General features: G+C 37.9%; 1 protein-coding gene across 1 annotated transcript in view; it reads right to left on the reverse strand.

Moving 5' to 3' along the window:
• Positions 1–515: 515 nt before the first annotated feature.
• Positions 516–24,125, reverse strand: part of tmtopsb (teleost multiple tissue opsin b) — a 38,204-nt gene continuing 14,594 nt past the window's right edge. Inside the window, exons 3-4 of the mRNA XM_079863596.1 lie at positions 11,281–11,514; positions 516–3,000 (exon numbers count right to left, since the gene is read on the reverse strand). Of these exons, the coding sequence (XP_079719722.1) occupies positions 2,725–3,000; positions 11,281–11,514 (510 nt within the window). The 3' untranslated portion in view covers positions 516–2,724. The remainder of the gene's footprint in view (positions 3,001–11,280; positions 11,515–24,125) is intronic.

The following is a 24,125-nucleotide window of genomic DNA, read 5'->3' on the forward strand; positions in this document are numbered from 1 at the left end:
CAATTCTGACTTTATATCTCGCAATTGCGACTTTATTTCACAGAATTGCGACTTTATATCTCCCAAATTGCGACTTTATTTCTCAGAATTGCGACTTTATATCTCGCAATTGTGACTTTATATCTCAGAATTGCGACTTTATTTCTCAGAATTACGACTTTATTTCTCACAATTCTGACTTCATATCTCGCAATTCTGAGAAAAAAAGTCACAATTCTGACTTGATATATCGCAATTGTGAGAAAAAAAGTCAGAATTGTGAGATAAAAAGTCGCAATTATTATTATTTATTTATTATTCAGTGGCGGAAACAAGCTTCCATACTCTTATGCTCACCATGGCTACATTTATTTGAAAATACAGTAAAAACAGTAATATTGTAAAATACAATTATTAAATTATTACAATTTAAAATAACTATTTAAATGTATTCATGTGATGCAAAGATGAATTTTCAGCATCATTACTCCAGTATTCAGTGTCACATGATCCTCCAGAAATCATATATGCTGCTATCTAAATGTCTTAACTGTCACTTTTGATCTATTTAATGCATCCTTGTGAAATTAAAGTATAAATTACTCGCCTCAAACTTTCGAACAGTAGTGTAAAATTAGACACTGATTTCTTTTACATTACAGTTTTTAGTGTGACCTTAACAAGAAAGTATACTGAATACAAGTACAAATGAAACTGATCAGTAAAAACTTGATACCAAAACACGTACAGTAAGAAATACTTTGAAGAAGTCGTAAAAAAATATCGACATCTTTCAAATCTGCTTCAGAGTTCAAAATCTTAGCTACATGTGATTTATTTCTCTTATAATATTTCTCTTGTCCGATTGTGAACGTTGCTGCATTTGTAAATGCAGATCAGCTGATTAGAACAGTCACATCCCCACTTGGGACCCCATGGGCCAATCCCATTCAAATCTTCAAACAGGAGTCAACAGCTTTCTCATTGCTGAGAAGCCTGTCCCTTTAATGCTAAACTAATTTAAATATACATTACAAAACCTAACTACCAGAATCAAAACATATGAATGCTAATGAAAACATATGAAATGCTCTAAATGATTAATAAGTTGTTCCCAGTTTCTGTTGCATGTTTTGGCTTCAAGGCATCGCTTTACAATACATTATGGTTTATGAAAGCTTTTTGGCATTTAATTATTATTCTTGTGTAAACAGAACGATGAAGACATTTCATGGGATGGGTGCTTGCAGCCAATTTCACATAACATTAAGGAAATTGTGAATTTAAAATGAATGAATTGTGAATTTAAACCTGGAAATATACGGACAACTATTCTCGAACTGTTCAATTGCTAAGCAGTTTTACATGTTACACAAGTTCAAATAGACAGAGCTTACATATAAATATTTATTTGTAAAAGTGTATTCTATTGCATTTTCATTTTAAAGGGGTCATGTATGATACATTTTTAACACTTTTCCCTGAGGTCCATTAATAATGATAGTCAAGGTTTCTTATACCTCAGTGTTTTCTAACATTTTGAGGATTATCATAAAGCAAATTCAGTTTGAAGGGATAGTTCACCAAAAAATGAAAATTCTGTCATCATTTACTCACCTTTATGTCGTTCATTTGTGTTCCGAAGATGAAGAAAAGTACATGAGGGTAAGTAAATGATTAAAAAAAAGCATTTTGGGTGAACTATCCCTTTAAATGAGCTGCGTGAACTGACTGATGCAATCAGGGTTAAGTTTCATTAAACTTAAAGTCTATTGACAATTGACCATTTTTTTAAAATGGAATATTGCAGTATATTTCTTACAAATGATTTATCTGTGCACATAATTATTATTATTTTGTTTTTAATTCATGTGCTTATGTAATCTTTAATTAAAATATCTCAACATCTCTTCTCTTCTCTGGTGACGTGGTTACGGGCGTGAGGACGGGATAACCTGTCACAGTTTCACTTGGATATACGTCAAAATAGGGAAGAAAAAGCCTATCGCAACCTCCATTTCATGGTGTCTTTAAACACGCAACAATAAAAATTAATTATTGATGTGTAAATGTGGACATGTGTTAAATGTATTTGGAATTTTAATAGTAGAACTGCTTCAGAATGTTCAAGATTTAACAGATGCTCTTTTTGGATTGAGGAGGAAGTTATGAGACTCTATTTCAAAAAATCAAGAAAAATGACATGACCCCTTTCAATTTCAGCAACATATATCCCTTAACAAACAGAGCATCGTGTGCTTTCTGTACTTGTACATTTCCACATGATTAGCAGAATTACAAGAGTAAGAAAAGTATCTCTTTAAACAATCTGTGCTAGTCTTGTTGTCCAACAACTGGTAGTGAAAAAGCATCCTTGTCAAAGTAAAATATCAGAAACAAACAGGCTCATCAGTTTCACCTCACCAAAATCTGAGAGCACATTTACATCCTGGACTGAAGAAACATCAACTAAATTAACAATTAGATCCATGTGCATGTCCATGTACGCGTTTCCTACTTGTTCTAGAGAAGTCATCCCTTTCTTCAGCTGTTCACTAAATATCCATTCTTAGTTTTGTTCCCCCAGAAAGATACATGCAACATGATTGTCAGTGAGGGGCATGTCCTAGTTCCATATTCCAAGACACGCCCACTTATCAATTCTCTTTTCTTTTTACCCAATCCGTGACCTCCGTCACCTGTGATTCCACTGTATTAGTGTTGGTTTGGCCTGACCGTATGAGCTCAACCATTGTAATAGGCCACAAGTGAGACAACAGGTCTGTTGGTGCACTGGCCCGCAGCAGGAGAGGGTTTCTCACCCTCTGAGGAACTTTTCTGCCCCCCGCTGTTTGGGGCACAGATAGTAGGATGGCCAGCCGAGGCCACCGCGAAGGTCACATTCTGGCCATTGGCGCGTCGCACTGTCCTGAGAGTTTTGGTGACTTTGGAGGAGTTTCTAAAGCTGGAGCCTCTCTCTGGGGTGGTGCACATGATGAGCGCATGGAAACATCTGCAAAACTGAAATACAAAGATTGAGAGAGCAGGGATTACATTTCTACACCTTAAAGGGATAGCTCACACAAAATGTTTTTTTTTTTACTCACCCTCATGTCATTCCAAACCTGGATTTTCTTTCTTCTGTGGAAACACAAAAGAAGATATTTTGGAAAATGCCTGTTCACACTAAGAATGATTTCTTTTTTAGCATCCACACCAAAGGACAATAACATTCTGTTATTAAAACTAATTATAGCTTTTATTATAGTTATTGTCCTTGGTGAGAACAGGCATTAAGTGTTTTTTGTCCATACAATAAAAGTCCAATGTTGTTTTGGACCCCAATGACTTTCATTCTATGAGCAAAAACCACTGAAATTCTCTTTAAATTATCTTCTTTTGTGATCTTAAAACTAATTATAGTTCTCATTATAGTTGTTGTCCTTGGAGTGAACTGGCCTTTAGTTGTTTTGTTTTTTGTCCATACAGTGAAAGTCAATGTTGTTTTGGACCCTAGTGACGTTTATTGTATGGGCAAAAACTACTGAAGCTTTCTTTAAAATATCTTCTTTTGTGATCCACAGAAGAATGTCAAACAGGTTTGGAACAACACGAGTTTCCTCTTTAAGAGAAGGAAATTCACATTATCAGTCAAAAGACAAACAAGACAATGCCTGAATGTTCACTTGACTGCCCGACTCAGCTCATTTCTGCCGTTCTCTGCTGGATTTGCAACTGTACAGACAGCAGGAATAATAAAATAGCAACGTGGGAATCATCAGCCCTGTAATAACAGCTGATGCTATGTCTCCTCTAATGTGGACAGGGTTGTTTGCAAATTGAAAGCTCTAAAATTCATTAACAGAGGCAGGACCTCTCGGCAGGAGTGTAGGCAGTGATTATCTGAGGATGATGATGCCTGATTTAAGGTGCCAATCCCTCGCTCAGCATCTGTGTATATTCCCCCGCACGCGGATCACACACTCAGAAGAAACAGCCTGCAGGCTTTGACCACCAGGTCACCATAAATGGAAGCAAAGCTAGCTCTGTGTTCTTACGCTGCACTTTTCATTATAGATAAAGGTTTATTGTAATTAATCATAACAGTCTGCAAAGGTCTCAGAGGAGAAAAATGCATTTTCCAAGAGAAGGTGTTCTGTCGACATGTGTGAGAGATTTACCACATCCTCACAAAACAACCTTCACCATTAAATTGACAAATTCAGCCAAAACCTTGAAGAGAGTTATATAAATACTAAAATGCAGAGGTGCAGGTATTGGTCGCAAAGGTTCAGCAATTCCATTTCTGTAACAGAAACATTTATTTTAACCTTAAAACAATGACAAAGCAAAATATTTTGCGGCAAGAACACCCATTTACAGCAGAATAAAATGAGGAAATGTTTGTGTGGCCGTGGCCATTGTGTGGATTGCATGCAAGTGTTGAGTAGATGAATGGCTAGTCTTGAATTGTTCCCTCAGAAGGAGAGTGGAACTAATCCGCCCTTTAAAATCCTCCTTGTTTCTGGAACAGTGGCTTTTGAAAAACACTGAAAAACTGGGATTAAAAAATCTAATTTCAACCTGGAAATAAACAAAGTTTAAGACGTTTGACAAACACAGAAACATCACGACATAAAATAAACTAAATAGAACTAAAATAAAATAAATAGAATTTCCATATAAATACTTTTTTTGACCCATAGAAATCATCTTGTAAAATAAACCTTTTTCTGCACAGTTTAAAGTAACATAATCCACAAAACACAGAGCGAGATTTCACCCCTTGAGAAAACGTAGTGTACTTAGTATACGTCCATGTTCACTGTATACTTATAGTCTACTACATTTCCTCAGAAGATGCAGAACCGTCATGTTTTGTCAGTTTAGTCTCTTTGTATGTTATACGCTTGAAACATTGCTGTATTAAAACATAAATGCTTTTTTGATACTCAATAATCAGTGCCTTTGAAACATAATGACAACAAAAAGAGATAGTCAGAGACAGACCTCTGCAGGGGGTTAGATTTGGGTCAAAGGGTCACGGTTAATGGCAGACTGCAGATACACACTTTTCCCAAGACATCTGACTTCAGTGAGCCTGTTAATGGCCATTCAGTGTTCTGTTAGTGCTGATGGAAAGCAATCATGCATGACCCCGACACTCACTGATAGTCCTCCCAAAACACTCTTCATGCCTCCACCATAAATCCACAGCTAGTCCAAACATACATGTTCTTAAAGGTATAGTGGAGGATCTTTCCGGATTTTAGATAAGACCCGCCCTCTCCACTTTTTGAACAAGTTTGATTGATTCACCAGAATGATTGACAATTAGGAGGACCAATAGTATAGGTGATCCACCCGGAAGTAAAAAATCCTCCACTATACCTTTAATGTTTTCTACAGACATGGATGAACTATAATGCAATGAATCTGAAAATTGGTCATGTTGCTGTCAGCCGTTGCAGGTGTGCAGCTTTTTTTGGGAAAGCGAGCAGGTGAGGAATGTGATGAGTCTAAGGTGGGGGGAATGAGTCTATAAATGGATTCAGATTCACACACTCATTACAGGAGCTGGCATGAGGTCTGGTGAACCCCGCAGAGATGACAAAGGTGGCTTTGCATCTGGACATGCTGTAACACAACTATCTGGCTGGGTGTTTCAACCGGAATCAGATTTAGCGCATATGGCACATTGATTTTACATGGCCATAAACTGAATTTACAAGGATTAGATGACATTAATTTAGTTGATTAGTGTGTGCAATTTTCATTCATAAGTAATGTTCCTGGTTAAAAACAAATTATGCTCCATTGCCAGCATTTGTGGCAAAATGTTGATTACCAGAGGAAATACTTGTGACTCTTCCTAGTTATAGTAAGGCATCTATGAAAATACATGGGGCTGTTAGATCGGATGGATCTCAACGTCAGAATAGTGATTTGCGTCATTTGATCCGACCCAGGATAACGAATCCCTGCCAGAAGATTGAGAAAGCCAGGGAAGAGGAGAATCAGGAGACGAAGTGATGATAATAAAAAGAGCAGTTTATTGAATAATCTTAATGCCCATAATGTTTCAATGCCCAGACTTCATCTGACTAGTACAAATTCAACAAGTGTTATTATACCACAGCAAAAACAATGAAAATTACTGCTTTGCAACATCGTCCTGTAATGTTAAAAACCTTGAAATGGAAACATTATCTCTTACTCACAGAAAACAAATATCTCTTGAAACCATACAATCACACAATTAAATAGCAACCATTAGGAAGCATTGCAAGAGCAACAAAATAAGTAATAAGTAATATAAAAATATAACATGACAAATGAATAATAATAATAATGATAAAAATAATAAACATTTTGGATGAATTAATGTAAATGCACAGACAAGTTGCAAATTTTGGATGATGGCAGTGTTTGCTTTAATTATTTAATAGAGTTTAACTTGTAGGCAAAACACAGAAAACTCCTTTAAGGATGTAAGTCAAAGACAAAAGAACTTTGTTAGTTTGTCAGTATCATTGGAGCTACTACACTCTTATTGTGAGCTAAAAGCTTTCAGAAAGTTAGCCTAAATATCTGATAAATAAACTAGCAAGTGATGGAGGATATGTAGAACTTTGTAAATGCTTCACATTTTTCAGACATCAGCAGAGCTTGCAATAACACCTTTACCTGTACTTTATGTTCCCCATGATCTGATAATCTGATAATCTGATAATTCCAAGCGTGAAAATTCAAACTGAAGAGTGAGAAAAAAAAAAAATGTCTTTGCAATTTTCCTAAAAGTCTGAACTTGACTTAAGCAGTTCTTTCTCACCTCTGGCAGATAATGAGCAATAATTTCTGTGTATACTCATGCTGGATAAGTGCATGTTCTTTTGGCCGGGGTAGCCGGGTACAATCCGGATCAAAGAGGAGTGCTGGGTAGCAGACTTTTGAGCAGATGATGGTCTGGAAAGGAGATGATTGGCTCTCTGTGGGGTGCTGAGAAGCTTGGGAGAGAAGGACAGAACTTTCTCGCCAATTATGCTACACCTGATCACAGGTGGTCCGGAATAACTGATCCCATTGCTTGGATGAACTGCCTGTCTCTCTGGAAAGCTCTTACTTTGGAAGTGGGCAGTTTTGTTTGTCTCTTGCATAGTGTGCAATAATAGGTCTATTTGCAGTCACTTTTACAGCAAAAAAAAAAAAAGAAGAAGAAGAAAAAAAAAATCATTTACTTATATTTTTTGTCTTGTTTTGCAGTAAAACCATCAAATTATCATAAAAATATACTCTTACCAGAGAAGAAAAAAATTGTAAGACATATTTTTTTTTTTTTTTTGCCAGTTGGGTTTCTTGTTTTAAGCATAAACCTCACTAATTTTTGTTATATTTATAAAAACATTGAAATATGTAAGACTTTTTTTTTTTTTTTTGCCAGTTGGGTTTCTTGTTTTAAGCATAAACCTCACAAATTTTTGTTATATTTATAAAAACAATGAAATATAAGTAAGTAAGTAAGTAATTAAGTAAGCAAGCAAGTAAATAAATCTAGTTCAGTCATGAAACTCTAGAGGGCGCAGGCTGATAGGCCCTTTACATGCAATCTGCATGCAATCACATCATTACTGCATGGCACAAGCTGATTGGCCTCTGCTGATCCTGCAGCCAATGAGATTGCTTGCTTAACATTTAAATGGTCTGGTAGTTCTGTAAGCTAGTCCTGCAACGAGCTAGAGTCAGAGTTCCTCTAAAACCCTCCTCCTCCCCCAGCTCCACTTGCCTAGATCTGCAACGGGATTTTAAAGCCCAAAAAAATGCATCCGTACATCATAATAAATAATCTATATGGCTCCAGGGGTTTAATAAAGGCCTTCTAAAGCGAAGCGATGGGTTTTTATAATCTTACGTCATACATCGCGTCAGGGGTTACTCTTGCCACAAGAGTAACCCCTGATGCGATGTATGATGTAGGATGTCAGAGTATCGTATAGCTAATAAAGTTTTAAATATGGATATTTTTCTTACAAAAACCCAACCCAACCCAACAAAAAGTCAACTTGCGCAGTGCATACATACAGTCATCTACCGGAAGCTAGTTATTAGCTAATAAAGTTTTAAACATGGATTTTTTTCTACGCATCGCATCGCTTCAGAAGGCCTTTATTAACCCCCTGGAGACGTATGGATTACTTTTATGATGGATGGGTGAATTTTTTTGGGCTTCGAAATCTCACTCCCATTCACTCCCATTATAAAGTGTGGATTTTTAAATATATCTCAGATTGTGTTAGTCTGAAAGAAGATAGTCATATACTCCTAAGATAGCTTGAGGGTGAGTAAATCATGGGATAATTTTAAATTTTGGGTGAACTTTCCCTTTAAGGAAGTTTTCAATGGAAGCCAAGACGAAAATATTGAGAAAATTACTTGTGCAATTTACATGTGTGTGTGATTCTTATAGCCAATTAATGAACAAGGGAGTTTTTTCAGCGCACTGATGCTTCCCCTAAGCACACATTGTGCTCTTAATAAGGGAGAAAATGTGAAATGTGACAGAAAATTCTTTGCGTCCCAGCAGTAAATGCAATTACCACACAGCATGACAGCTCCTGAACCAGGGCGGTATAACAGTACAGTTATTTACTCACGGGCTCAGGGACTTTGCAGCTCTCTCACTCTCCAAAACTCACTCTTTTCCATACTCTTCCATTTTCTGCTGTCTTTCAAAATCCGGTGGTCATATCGACACATGCCGAGTAGATACTTGAATCTGTACAGCACTTTAAGTCTTCAACTCGCCTCAACTCACAGTTTCCATGGTTACGGGCTGGGAGGAATTGAAGACTGAAAATGACATACAGGTGACTGGTGTCTCCTCCGACAGTCAAAACTAGTTTCTCCAAGTCTTCATCTCCGGTCTTATCACAAGCAATTGTTTGGAGCAGAAGCCATACAGAAGAGATAATACAAAATCTTATGTACACAAGTTCAGAAATAACAATAAAATGTGCATCTTGTATCAGTTTGATCATATAAGAAGTGCTTCTTTGAATGAAAAGTTTCTTTGAAAACTTTCTATTACTTTCGCTGAACATACTCGGATTCAATCCTTGATCACAAACTAGAGCATTGAAAGATTATATTTACTATAATGGTTTGTACATTCTTCCAAAGACTAGCATAACTGTTTAATTTTTTGTCCAGCCATAAACTAGAATGAAAATTCAAATGGAATACAATCCAGCCATCAGAGCTGTAAAGTAAATTTTACTTTGTTTTAAAAAAGTAAAACAAATTTACTTTGTTTCAAAGTAAATAACACTGAAAAAAAAAGTTTTTAGTAATGCATCTAAAAGCAGCTTTTCTATTACAATATATTCAGATTTTCTGAGATACATGGCAGATTAGTTGAATTAATACTTTTTTTTTTTAGCTCAAATACGATGATATAAAAAAAGAAAGAAAGTGGTTTTATGATTCAGTCTCATTTTCCCTCTTTCCAGCATTCACTAATCAATATGGTTGCATTTTTTGGCCTTTTGCCAGTTTAATTCACATCATTGTTGTTGGCTTTATCATGTGTAGTAACTTAAATGATAAGGTTTAAGGTATTTCATGCATGTTCATGAGCATCCATATGGTTTTTCAATAATTTAAGCCAAGCCCTTTGCTCTCCATAACATGTACATTACGTAAAGAAATGAACAGTACATTGAACAATTAAAAACCATGTAAATAAAGGGAAAAGTCTGCATAGAACTCTTATGCCATAATTTACTCACCCTCATGCCATTCCAAACCTGTATGACTGACTTTCTTCTGTGCAACTCAAAAGAAGATATTTTAAAGAATGTTGGTAATCAAACAGACTTCCATTTTATGGACAAAATATTTCTCAAAAAATTATTTTTCTTGTGCCATAGAATAAATAAAGCCATACAGGTTTGTAATGACATAAAGATGAGTAAATGACACATTTTTGGGTGAACTATCCTTTTAATAAATCTCAATATACAATTTCAGTTTGTGGAAACATGACCTTTTAAGTTCATTTAGTACATTTTCAATTAATAAAAAACTGAAAACTTTTGCCTTCAGTTTTTTGCCCTCAAATACAGCTAATTCAGTGGAGAGTAGGAGAGGAAAAAGATGAGCAGAAAGAGAGATTAGAAGTTATTAGCAGAATACAATTCAAAACCAGTAAAAAAAAAAATCCTTGTTCAGTTTTGTCCCCAATGAAAAACTGAACCTTAGAACCTGATATTAATATTACAGCTTAATGAAATTTTCAAATGGTACAGTTTAAATCGGTCTTTGTATAACAGCCTTGTAATTTTTCAATACCCATAAAAGGTTATAATTTAATCTATAATGACTTGTCTAGAGGAACTAAGTGGACTTTTATTTTTATGGAGCTATAGTTTAACTTAAGCAACCCAGACATTCATACAATTTTTCGAAAAATAAGTTCTCAGGCAAAACACAGTTCCTATATTTCACATTCAAAGGCGGTTTGGACTTGGACAAAGAATGACTTTAACTAAGTTTGTGTGATTTGTGCTGTTAAATTCATACAAAAATGAGGTGTTGATCATGTTCTTTTGGGAATGACACCCAAACTGAAAACCCTCAACTCAAGTGATCCTGCTGACAGTGTGTTATTTTAAAGAAACTGTTAAAGACTAAATATAGCAAAGAATAGCATGTGCTTATTACAATACACAGTAGCATCAAAAGCATATAGTGAGTTAAGTCATTCTTCGCATTAATTACAATGGATTGGCTTACAAAATAGCAACTAAATGAATAATGCAAACAAATGGTGTTAAAACTTTTCTCAAAACTGTAATTACTGTAAGGCTCTTCACAACAAGAACGATAACTATAACAATAATGATAAATATATAGTTCTAAAAATCATTCTAAACACAAAATAATAGCAGAGTCCAGCTGATGAACAATATAAACATTGGGCGCACATAGAATGAACAGGGCGTTATTGTTTGTTGGTGGATGCTCATTTAGTTATCATTATGGATATCTTCATAGTTATTGTTTTTGGTGTGAATGGGTCTTTAGTCATTTTTGCAAGCATTTAAGGTCATTTTTAGCTTAACACTTTTTGTGAAATGTTTAGCATTAAAGTGTTTTCTTTCTTTGCAATGACATTCATCCATTTTTAAGTAACTCAGCGTTCAAATTCTTATAGTATGTGCTGAACGTGGATGCAAATAAACCATCCAATTAAGTTCTAGCAAAAATAGCAGATTACTGATTAGTAGCTTTTCGGTTACCCACCTGTTTGTTCATGAAGATGTAGATGATGGGGTTTATGACGGTGCTGGTCTTGGCTAACAGAGAAGGAACAATGCTGGCCGCTGGTGTGACCAGGCCGGGCCGCCCAAACGTGGCTAGCAGGGCCATAATCCCGTAGGGTAGCCAACACAGCAGGTAACACACCACCATGGTGACCACCATGAAGAGCACACGCTGCTCCCGTTTACGACTCACCACCGTATTGATCCGGCTCACCTTTGTCATTGCAATTAGGGATGAGCAAAAAGAGGAGAAAAGAAGACAAAGAAAAATAAAAGAGATGTGAGGAAAATTACATTACACTGACAAAATGATAAAACTGTATATGCAGACACAGATTAGATGAACGTTTAGCATAAGCTTCAGGACAGCTCGGCAGAAATGGATACAGCCGTGAATCGATCGTTCTGCTCTGTAATAGACCCTTAAACACAACAATGGGCGAAGAGAAGGACCATTACACGTTGTAGAATTGCCTACTGAGCATGACGCACCATTTTCACAGTGTTGTAGCACTTTGTCTGACAGCTGCTAAGTGCTCTTTTGGTGTAGGTGCCCAAGAGCTGAGAGTTGCTACTTTGGTTGAACTTTAGTCCCTGAAGTTTGGTGCAGTGGCGCTCTGAAGTGCCATTCGCTCTCAGAACGCAATGTGGATGCGGAGTAAAGACATTTGCTTTATCGGTGCTTTTGTCTTATTCCAGTAAAACATTTAAACTGTCCACCAGATACAATTACTTATTAACACTTCTATTCAGCAAGGAAGCATTACATTTATCAAAAGTGAAAATAAAGACATTTATACTATTTCAGTTCTTTTGAACTTTCTATTCAACAAAGGATCCTGGAAAAAACTATCCACAAAAATATTAAGCAGCACAACTGTTTTCATCAGTGATAATATGCCATTTTTCTTAAAATCAGCATATTATTATGATTTCCGAAGGATCATGTGGTTGTAAAATGGAGTAATAGCTGCTGAAAATTCAACTTTGCCATCAGAGGAATAAATTAGATTTTAAAATATATTATAATATAAAACAGTTATTTTAGATTGTAGTAATATTTCACAATATTACTGTTTTACTGTATTTTTTTATTAAATAAAGATTAAATATAAGAGACTTCTTACAAAAACATTGAAAAAATCTTACCAACCCCAAATTTCTGAACAGCAGTGTAAAGTAATTTATGTGATCAACTTTGGTCATGGGATCTTCAAACAGCAAATGCAACTTTGAGCTGGTTAACAAGAAACATTGTTCAACCCAAATCTGAAGTTTCTCCTAAATGCATATTTAAATCAACATATATTCTTTTAAATGAAAGCAGGGTATTTTTTTCTATACATGATATACAATATTTACAGTTTGGTTCCACATGTGAAATGACCTAGCAATGTTGTTTTCTTGATTTAAGGTTAAATTTAACTATGTATTTTTTAGATTTATGCTTTAAACAAGAAAAAAGGGGTACAGAAAAGAAACACGAAACAAGATATGTTCTGTGAAAATAGATATGTTGTCTTAATACCTTACATAATTGCGTTTTTGATTTAGGATGTTAACAAGAATTTTCTTTTACTGGAAAATTAGGCAAAAACTCCCATTCTTCCTGCATTCATGTCAAATCAGTTGTCAAAACCAAATAAGTGACTATACAAGTAAAATTAATAAAGCTGTATTGTGAAGTAGCCTTGATATAACATTTAAAGAATTCACCTCTACTTTAAGCCACATTTCCTCCTACATAACTCAATGATCATACAGCACTTTGAATTATATGCTATACTTTAAATTACAACATGAACACATTTCTTCCTGATTGGCCTGTACTTCTGAACACATTTCTTCCTGATTGGCCTGTACTTCTGAATGTAATGTAATGACCAGTGCCAACATAATTGGGCTTTGACTAAGAGCTAATTAAGAGCAATGGAGTGGAACGAGTGCAGCCTTTTCTTCACAGGCGGTCCTCGCTAGGTACCCTCGATTCCACCGTCCACCTTGAGCAGAAGCCGCAACTTGACAAATTATTACTTAGCAGAATGTCAGATCAATGTCAAGTTGCTAATAGGCTCCACATGGAGTTGTGCCACAGGTTATTCTTTTTTTTTTGTGGTTACATTAAAAAGTCCTATATGCACAGAAGGGCACCACACAGGGGTTCAGACTGTGAATAACACAGCGAGGTGTGAAGGCCAACGGGGGTGTGAAGTTATGGTGCAGAACATCACTGGAGGACACAGCCAGCGGCACATCTGCGGCCGCTCTACCAATTAAGAACTAGAGAAGACGTGATGGCTGTTTGAGATGCAGTGCAGAGATGGGTGGACAAAAAAAGGGCAGTTCGTACCCCCGCATGTCATCCACAACTTCAACCCAATTGAAGTTTGATTGGCAGGTGGAAATTTCATGGTCACATTAAAGGGATAGTTCACCCAAAAATGAAAATTAGCCCATGATTTACTCACCCTCAAGCCATCCTGGGTGTATATGACATTCTTCTTTCAGACGAATACAATCGGAGTAATATTAATACCCAAGGCGTCACTTTCAACCATGCTTCAATATCTGACGCTCAAAGCACCCTTTAGCGTCCATATGAGACGCATAACCCTACCACAGACCTAAACCTACCCAACCGAAGCGTCACATATTGACGCTAAAGGGTGCTTTGAGCGTCAGATATTGACGCTTCCGAAAGCGTCAGTTACATGACGCCTAAACCTACCCATAACCGAAGCGTCACATATGGACGCTAAAGGGTGCTTTGAGCGTCAGATATTGAAGCATGGTTGAAAGTGACAAAAAGTGACGCCTTAGGTATGAGAATATGGGGGGGGGGGGGGGGGGGGGGGGGGTTAATAAAGTCCTTCTGAAGCGAAGCGATGCGTTCATGTAAAAAAAATATCCATATCTAAAACTTTATTGACTAAAATAACTAGCTTGTATTCGTCTGAAAGAAGAATGTCATATACACCTAGGATGACTTGAAGGTGAGTAAATCATGGGGTAATTTTCATTTTTGGGTGAACTATCCCTTTAAACACAGGATGCCAAGCAAAGCAGGCTAAAGACGGACAACCTCAGATGTGAATCACAATAGGAGAACAGCGAGTTTGTTGTGTGTAGGTGTGTGTCTGTAATCCTCAGATGAATTCAGTAATTACAGCACAACTCCTGATGAAACATAATTGCTGGGGAATAGCAACTATAAGCAGTTATTTAAAAGTGCCGAAATGCTAAATGGATTAAACAAATAAACTGTGAAATAGGGAAAATTAGTCTAACTAGGACAGAAAATGTGCTTTGGGAACATTACAATAATCACACAGAGTGTGAAAGCAAAGGCTCAATCAATGCTCAAACGCGTATTAGCATAAATATATATATATATATATATATATTTAGCTCTCGATAATAAAAATTTGAGATTGAATAGATTAAAAACTAAAAAACGGATGACATTTAGAGCTGTCAATCTTCTAAAATGTGCCTGGAGAGACAAACTGCAACCGTCCACAAAGTTGCATCATTAGAGCGGGCGAGTGCATGTAAATCCAGGCGTGTGTTACACACCTAACCTCAATGTTGTGGTGGTGTTGTGGTAATGAGGCTCTCCCCTCGGGGTGCGTGTGAGCCCTGCAGTCAGAAGGTGGCAAACCCAGCAGGATGGAGAGCTGTGAAGGAGATGCTAATGCATGTGGCATATCCTGCGTCTGTCAGAGTGTGTTTGGTCAGGGAAGATCCCTCGGGTATGTGGGTAGGTGGACGTCAAACATTATGTTGCTAAGAAGATTCTGAAAGCTGTGATCACAGCTGAGATCGGCAAAATAAACTTTGTTTCCGGAGATCTCACTCTGTTCTTCTCTGATACTGATAAACCAACAGTCTCTCTTAGAAAAAGAAATGTCTGTCAGCAGTCTGTGGAACATGGGTAAATCTTTCAGTTCTCCAGTGAACCTGATATTTTGCTGATCTGGGGAGGGAGTTCAATTTTAAAGGCTTAAGCAAGATGGTGATACTCCTTAAAGCAGGGTTCACCAATCTCGGCCCTGGAGGGCCGCTGTCCTGCAGAGTTTAGCTCCAACCCCAATTAAACACACCTGAACCAGCTAATCAAGGTCTCATTAGGCATACTAGAAACTTTCAAACAGGTGTGTTGGGGCTGGTTGGAGCTAAACTCTGCAGGACAGCGGCCTTCCAGGACCGAGATTGGTGAACCCTGCATGCCTTAAAGGGTTTTTTTTTTTTTTTCGTTACGGACTCACTGCTCCGAGGCTTTATGAGTGATCCAAGTGCAGCATTTATTTAGGACAATCCATAAAAGTAGTCAAAATCAGGCAAATGGTCAAATACACACAGCAACCCAAACAGGATCCAAGGAAACAGGCAGAGAACACGAAATAGGGAAAAAATAATACAGGTGCTCAGAAATGCAGTGGTAACACTAACACGACTACACAATGAAAGCAAAGGAGAACACAGCTTAAATAGGCAAATACAAACAAGCTAATGAACCACAGGTTGGAGAAATCAAATCCCTAATGAGTCGGGGCAATGGATTATGGGGCATGGAGTTCATGATGAGATACAGGAGACAGAAGGAGTGCCCTCTGGTGGAGATCATGGACACTCCAGCTGGTGAATGTGACAATTCCAGCCTTTACCAAACGTAGAAAGTTTATTTCACATGTAAGCATTTTTGACATTATAACTGAAATATACCCAATTGAATCAGAATCAAATCGCAATCAGACTGAGCGCTTCTGAATCAAAATCAAATCGAATCAAGAAATCTGTATCTGTAAATCTGTATACCCATCAAATTATTAAATAAAAAGAACAATAATCTGGCGATAGAACAGTTGTAATCAGTGGGCCCACACACAATCTGCACCCACAGAAGATTTCCACAGAACTGGAACACCCTTCATTCACCAAGTTCTACACATCCCCCAACACTTTCATGCTCAATGATTAAATATTTGGGCTAATTTAATTGTGTTTTCAGCTTCCAATACTCTCAGCTCCGATTAACACATTTCCCCATGCCTAAATCCCTTCGGCAGATTTCCCCATAAATCAACGCAGAAAATAATCCCCAGATTCCCTTGTGCCTCTTAACCATTAAAGCCTATAATAGGAATTTTTTATTTGTTAATAAAACTCTGACATTTATGACATTAGCATCACTCCACTCATATGTTCTTTGCATCCCCGAGCTCTACATTTTACACCATTAAAAAGAATAAAGGATGGATGGATGGATGGATGGATGAATGGGCAGACAAACAAAGGGGCACACAGATAGATAGATAGATAGATAGATAGATAGATAGATAGATAGATAGATAGATAGATAGATAGATAGATAGATAGATAGATAGATAGATTCTAATTATTCTTGAGCAATGAAGGACATTTTTCTAAAAACACCAAAACAATTCAACACAAAAAAGGAACTAAAAATAAGTAGAGAAAGAGAGTTGATAGTTGAAAGATGGATGGCTGGGGTGACAGAGGGAGCAGTGAGTGAGAAGCACAAAGCAAGTCAAAAACAGACTTAAAGAAAGTGGCAGCCAGCGAGAGAGAAAAGGGTGATGGTACTACAGTGTATATGTATGAGGAGTAGGAGTAGAGTGACAAGGGAGAAGGACAGATAAAACATTCTAGACCAACCCATTTCAGTAAAATAGGGCCTGACGATCCTCTCCTGATTGATTTGGGGCATAACCTGATCCGTCTTCGCCCGCACTAAACAAATACAGTGGACTAGATCATTAAATCTTCTGTCTGACAGGTGGGGAGACCAGTTGTGAGTACAGCTGCTTAAAAAGCTCCCAGGAGAGTGTGTTGCTCTGTGCCTCTCTTTCTTTATCATTCTTGTTCTCCCTCTATTTTTAAGCAGCCAGTTGCTAGTACAGCATACATAAATCAATGTCTTTTGGTAAACAGAATAGAGTGCAGACGTGAATGTGATGAACTCATTTTGGCGGACTCTGTCCTCATGTAAACTGGTGACGAGGTTGAGTGTGTGTTCAGCAATACAAACGCTCCTCCCACCACAAATCTAATTTTCTGAGTGTAATTATATCCCTCTATTTATCATAACATTTTGATTAAATTCGGTGTCCACTAATTATAGACTGTTATAAAACCCAGTCAAATGGAAATTATAAAGTCTGTGCAGGAGTTTCATTAGAGAGTTAAGTCAATAAGAAAAGCATGAATGAATGAACGAGTCACATTTTATCCTTTTTATTTAAACTGTACAACTGTTTCAATTGGACAGCTACTTGCGTGTGATCAGTCCTGAGAAATTAATCTTTAATCATCGGGTGGCTACATCCAAAACCACCTGCCATAGTATATGTGCATGTTTAAGCAGAAAGAACAGCATACTGTCTCAACTTGTATCAACCTTTAAATGTAGTTTTGGAAAAAGTCAAATCATTTTGATATTTTAGTGAATTGGATTGTTCAGAATGCAAGGTTAACTCGACGTCACACATTCCCTGAACTCTCGGGTGATTAGCCTAAACCTTGTTCATTTAAAAAAAAAAATAAAAAAAAAAAAATAAACGGTCTGGAGTAAGTTCAGTCAACCCGGAGTATGAAACTAAGAGTTGGTGACCACACCGGTGCTGAGTCAGAAATCGCATAAGTCTCATGATTCTCTTATTTTGAATAAGTGGAACCCCCTTAAAAAAGTATGTTCTATATTATGAATGTGTGTAGTTTGAATGAAATCTGGACGCACTACATTCGCCATGTTGTCATAATGTGACCAACCAGTTACATAATGTCAGTTACATCGCTTCACTGTCATTGACAAATCCTTTCCCATGGCCTCATGGAATATTAAAGTATCTATCGCATGCACACTTCCGAACCTTGTTGAATTATTATTATGTAAACTGTAAAGTAGTTTAATTTTAATTCATGCTGCATACTCCGATACAGTAGGTGGCGGCGTGCACTTGATAAGTCATGGTTGTAATCCGCCATAAAACTAAAAGAAGAACCTCGTCGAAAGAAGTAGGTCATTCAGGTACTTTTAGTACTGTGTATTCGAACATACAACTTGTCACATACTGTTTTATTAGTGGTATTCAAAAGGCGGACCGCTGTCCGGTTCCGGACCTCGGCTTGGTTCCATCCAGACCGTAGGACATAATTGCGCCATTTGACCATTTCTACACTTTAAAGTATAAGCAGCGCGTCAAAACAACGGAGGAGTTCACACCACAAGTGCTCAGGGTTGCTTACGGTGATGATCTTTCAGGACTACATTCTCTAACATTTTTATCTAGAGCCAAACGCACTTCATTCAATCACTTTTCGTTCGGTTGCTTCTCTCTCCTGCTAAAGACGCTAAAGCACCACATAAAGAGCTGTAGAGGATGCAATTATTTTAACAAGCAGAAAAACGGTGAGCAGGAAAATATATACTTTTGCTAAAACCCTGCAGAAAACGAGAATAGAGCAAATAAAATGATTTTATCTGTCATACAGATGTCTCAAACCCTTTAACTAAACCAGATTTGAGACAAGTTAACGCGTGGCACCTTTAGACGTGTCACAATTATGTTCTGTCTAGTCTGCACCTGTTCTCTTTAGGCCCTGATTAGTTTACCCTTCTCCACCTGTGTCTAGTTAGTTTCCTCATTTCCTCCTGTGTATTTATACTCCCTGTTCTGTTCAAAGAAACAGAAACCTGCAGCCTGTATCCCTGCCTAACCTCCTAGTCCCATCTCCATCGCTGGTCATGGCCAGTCCCCTGGATCCGTCGGCCCCACTGGTGTGGTCCAGCTCCTTGACTCTGCCACCGCCGCTCACTCCTTGTGGCTCATCCTCTGCGACTCGGGCTTCCCCTCCGCCAGCCTGGCGTGAGGCCGAGCCCCCGGCTGCACCTCGGGTCTCCAGGCCCATATCTACACCTCTGCCTGTCAGCCCGCCACCATCCCTCGACTCACTGCTCCCTCATCGCCTCCGCAGCCAGTCTACCTGGAAGCTCCGCTGGGCTCCCTCGTCTCTCCAGGTCAGCCTCCGGTGGTCGACGCCCAGCTTCCACATCGGACTTTCGGGATTCCGGCTGCGCCTACGCCCTGCACCCCTACAGCTTCATCGAACTCCTCCCTTCCTCCGACCTCCCCGTCGTCCTCATTCGCTCCAGCGTCACCCTGGTCATCAAAGTCCTCGTCACCGCCTCAGTCAGCGGCTCAGTGTCAGCCTTCCAAGCCTGTGATGTCGCCCTGGTCCGTCAGCCTCTCTGGTCCACCGGTTCCTCCGCCACTCACCATGGTTCCGCCTCTGCCTATCGGTCCCAGGTTTCCATCCGCTCCCTCTGTCAAGAATCCTACCTGGTTCCTCCCACCGTCAGCTCCATCAAAGTCGACAATTCCACCGACTCCTCCTCACCACCAGCTCCACGCCTTCCGCCTAAGCCTCCGCCTTTGTTCTGTTTTTTGGAACTTTTGTTGCCATCACGGCACGAGGACGTGCCTTTACGAGGGGAGCGTTATGTCACAATTATTATGTTGTGTCTAATCTGGTGTTCTCGTTAGTCCCTGATTACTTTTACCTTTCTCCACCTGTGTCTAGTTAGTTTCCTCATTTCCTCCTATGTATTTATACTCCCTGTTCTGTTCAGTCCCTTTTCGGTTCTCGTTTATGTTGAACGTGGTTGTGTCTGTCCTGCCTGAGTTAGTTTCAATAAAGACTGTTGTTATCCTCATCTTCGTCTTGTGCCTTCAACGACCACAACAGCGTTACAACGTTTAGTTTTTTTCCATATAGCATTATTTATTAAGAGCATTTCATAATAAACAATGTTCTAATTTGGTAAATTAATTAGAGGTGGCAAGGGAAGACTTTGAAAGTTAACTTTGTTTTGTCCTCATGAGAGTTTTGATTAATTAGATTATGTTTTACTTTGTGAAAAATATAAAAATGGTCCATATTTTTCATAAGAGGTAAACGCTGCACCCCCAGTATGTTTTCTCAGTCCCAAAGCCATCTATGTGCCATACCCATAGGTGTAAAAAAAAGAAGCAAAAATGAACGTGGTTGGGAGAAAAATGCCGATTTACATTCTTAGTGCATATCGCCACCTACGGGGCAGTTGTGCAATCATTTTTTAATCTTTTCTTTTAATCGTTTATCTTTTCAGTTTTTTATAATGGTGAACAAATAGTTTGTTTGATGAATGATTATAAGGTGAGATGTATCACATAGCCTATGTATTTTTATAGAAATATATTATATAGAAAACGTCCTGTTGCCAAAAAAAAAAAAAAAAAAACTACAATGTTTAAAATGAGAATATATGCTGAATACCTCTGAAGTAAACTAAACTGCTCCGGAGTTATGTTTATGTTATGTGAACACAGCACATCACCTGATTTCTGGATTAGGTTTGCAGAAGCCCCCTCTAACATACCCATTCCTGAAGGACCCTATCCACATTAGAACTGCTGCAACATTTGCCCAACCACAACAAAACAAACACTGCTCTAAATAGTACAAGACAGAATATGACAGTGCAGCACATTTCAGAATTGCCTCATAATTTTCTCTTTTAGGACTGCAGAGTAGCATTTCAGCACTGCAGAGTAGCATTTCAGCAGCAGATTTAATAAAGACGTGTGACAACAGAGATATGGTGAATTTTCTGACAACCAGAGGGCTGTCTGTTCTGTCTGAAATGAAACAGGAGATGAGGAAAGACTGGGAGGGATGGCTAGCTAAGAGCAGGGGTGTCCAATCCCGCTCCCGAGGGGGGGACATTTGTCCTGCATAGTTTAACTTCAACCTTCCTCAATAAACTTGCATGGAAGTTGCAGTATTCCTGAAGACTTTAATTACTTGGTTTCTGTGTTTATTTTTGTGTTAATGAGATATCATTATAGATTTTAAATAATCTTTTAATATAGATTTGAATAATCTTTTTTTCATAAGTTTGAAGATTTTATATTTTTGATTTTTTTTGATTTTGTTATTTTTATTAGTAACACTTTACAATATGGTCAATTTGTTCACATTAGTGAATGCATTAACTAACATTAACAAACAATGAACTACATTTGTTAATTTTTATTCATTTTTGTTAACGTTAGTTTAAAAAACAACAGTTCATTGTTAGTTCATATTAGCTCAGGTTTAAATAATATTAAAATATACAACTTTTGATTTTAATAATGCATTAGTAAATGTCGAAATTAACATTAACTAAGAGTAATATGTTTTTCAGAAGTATTTTTAAGTTAGTTAACTAATGTTAACAAATGGAACGGAGCTAAACTCTGCAGGATAGTTCCCTTCCAGTAGCGGGACTGGACACCCCTGGTTAATATCATCGGTCCTTGAAGTTCATTACAGAATAACTTTAGCTTTTACAACATATGGCCACTTAATCTACCAATTCTCCAAAAAGACTTTAACTTCATTGCCGACGTCATTTGAAGGCTCCTAATTAAGAGGGACTAAATAGCAGACTAATTAAGTTGAGAGTCGTCAGGCTCAACTTCAAAACAAATAATACAAAATAGGTGATACTTATATACAGCTCATCATTTACTCACTCTCATGTCATTCCAAATGTGTATGACTTTCTTTATTCTTTGGAACACAACATATATTTTGAAAAATCTCGATGTTTTTGCCCATACAATGACAATCAATGGGATTCAGTGTTCCCCTTTGATATTCATTCTATGGGCAAAAGCAGTTGAAATGTTGTTCTGCTGAAGAAAGAAAGCCAGAGTAAATGACAGAATTTTTACTTTTAGGTGAACTATCCCTTTAAAGAAATGCAATTTGAGAAGTTAGAAAGAACTGGGAGCAAGCAGTAAACTCCCCATGTCAAATCCAAACCTATTGAATCTGCAAAATTTTATTCTTGAAACCTCACTTGAGGTCAACACTTTTCAGCGATGGCAACGTCACCTGCAGCAGATGTGAACTTGGTTTCTCTCTCTCTTTGACTCTCGTTCTGTCTGCCCAGCCTGTCTCTGTGCGAATGGACAGTTCTGTCTTGAAGGATGGAGAAAACGAGCGTGGTAAATCCGCTGGGTTTTTCTCCCCACGTTTCCCCAGTATGCTCCTTTTCACCCGCAGTGTGAGTTTACAGAAAGAGACAGGCCGTGTCCGAGCAAATGAGGCTGTTCTTTGGGAAGGCGGTCGGCCCCCTACCGGGTGACATTTTGGATTGGTTAGTGAACGGCTGAGTGGAGCGACAGGAGCTGGGAGGGTTACTCTATGTGCTCTATGCACTGCGAATACACAACTGTCACATCTTCATTCAAACTTATATAACAATGTGACACTTTCTGGGGGACGGAGGGACAAAGCCTGTAGGTGTACTTACTGTAGGTGACATTCACACTGTCACAGTATCCACCCAAGACTCTTAAAAATAAAGTTACCAAAAAGGGACAGAGAGAACATTTTAGGTTACCTAAATAATCTTTTAGTGAACAGTTCTTAAAAGTTTCTCTTAGTTTGAATATTTAAAAAATCTAAAGAACCCTTTTCAACTATAAAAGAACATTTTGTAAGGTTCCGTTGGTGTTAAAGGTTATAAGACGCCAATAAAGTCGCCATATAAGTTGCGATAGCCTTTTCTTCCTTGTTGTGACGTATATATCCCAGTGAAACGACTTCCCGAACAAGTAAAAATGTAGGGCGGGACTTGATTTTGTCCATCAGGAATTGATTGGATCTTTGAGGTTTGCAATTGTTGTGATCTCATGTGAGTGACAGGCTGTTCCGCCCTCGACCCAGTAAATATGTTAACAGAAATGAGAAGAGATGCCGTTGTAAGGGTTTTTCTGATGAAAGATTACGAGGGCACATGAATAAAAAAAAAAAATGTGCGGGGATTAATCATTTAAAATAAATGCTGCAACATTCATATAGAAAAATAGGAATATTCCATTTTAATTTGCATGTTAATTGCATGTTGTAATGAAAGCCTGAAAGCCTGTGGTCTTATTGATTGTAAATGGACTTGAATCATTATCCAATTGATTGCTTGTGATGCATGCAATTAAAAGAGCTTTCAGCTTAATCGAAGAGCCGGTTACTATGTGTAATATAACATCATGTGGCATTTTTTATCACCCCCTTTGAGATTTATCAGAGTGGAGGGTGAATATATTTGACACCTGTCCCCCTAGGACTCCACCGCATCGAACGGTCAGAGTCGCATCTCGAATAAACACACAGGGTGCTAATTGTCCAAAAGACTCTGAGCTTATCAGCATTCCGTCTCTGCACCTGTGGTTCAATACCATCGGTGTGGAGCTACAATCACTCTTATACAGTGGAGACAACACACTAGTTATCTGATCTCATGCTACGATTGGCCTATAATTGCCTTGCATTAAATGACATCTAAATAAATTGAAGGCAGCAGATAAGGAAAAATGCCTTTGATCAAATTCAATGATTTTATCATCTTCAGGACACCATTATGCAAATGATTTTGTGTGAGGTGTCATAATGCACGCTCTCTAAGCATCTACATGAATCATATAAACTGTTATATGCTGTTGGCAATGACGTTACTAATGGTCTACCCTATTTATAGGCCCACTGTAAATAACCCTCAATAACTTGAATAGTGGTATGAAGTTAAATGTCATGTAGAGGTGACTCCAAAACTGCAAATCTTGAGCACTTAAGCACTTAACCCTGGGTTGCTGCAAAGGGACTAATGGCGCAATTGGATCCCCGGGGCCAGTTCCGTAAACATAGCCGCCAAGTTAAGACCATGTCTTAAGAACTAGTCTGACAAACTAGCAATTAGTTACAGCTAATCAG

This window comes from Squalius cephalus (genome assembly GCF_949319135.1).
Source record: "Squalius cephalus genome assembly, chromosome: 25".
In the NCBI taxonomy this organism is placed as follows: Eukaryota; Metazoa; Chordata; class Actinopteri; order Cypriniformes; family Leuciscidae; genus Squalius; species Squalius cephalus.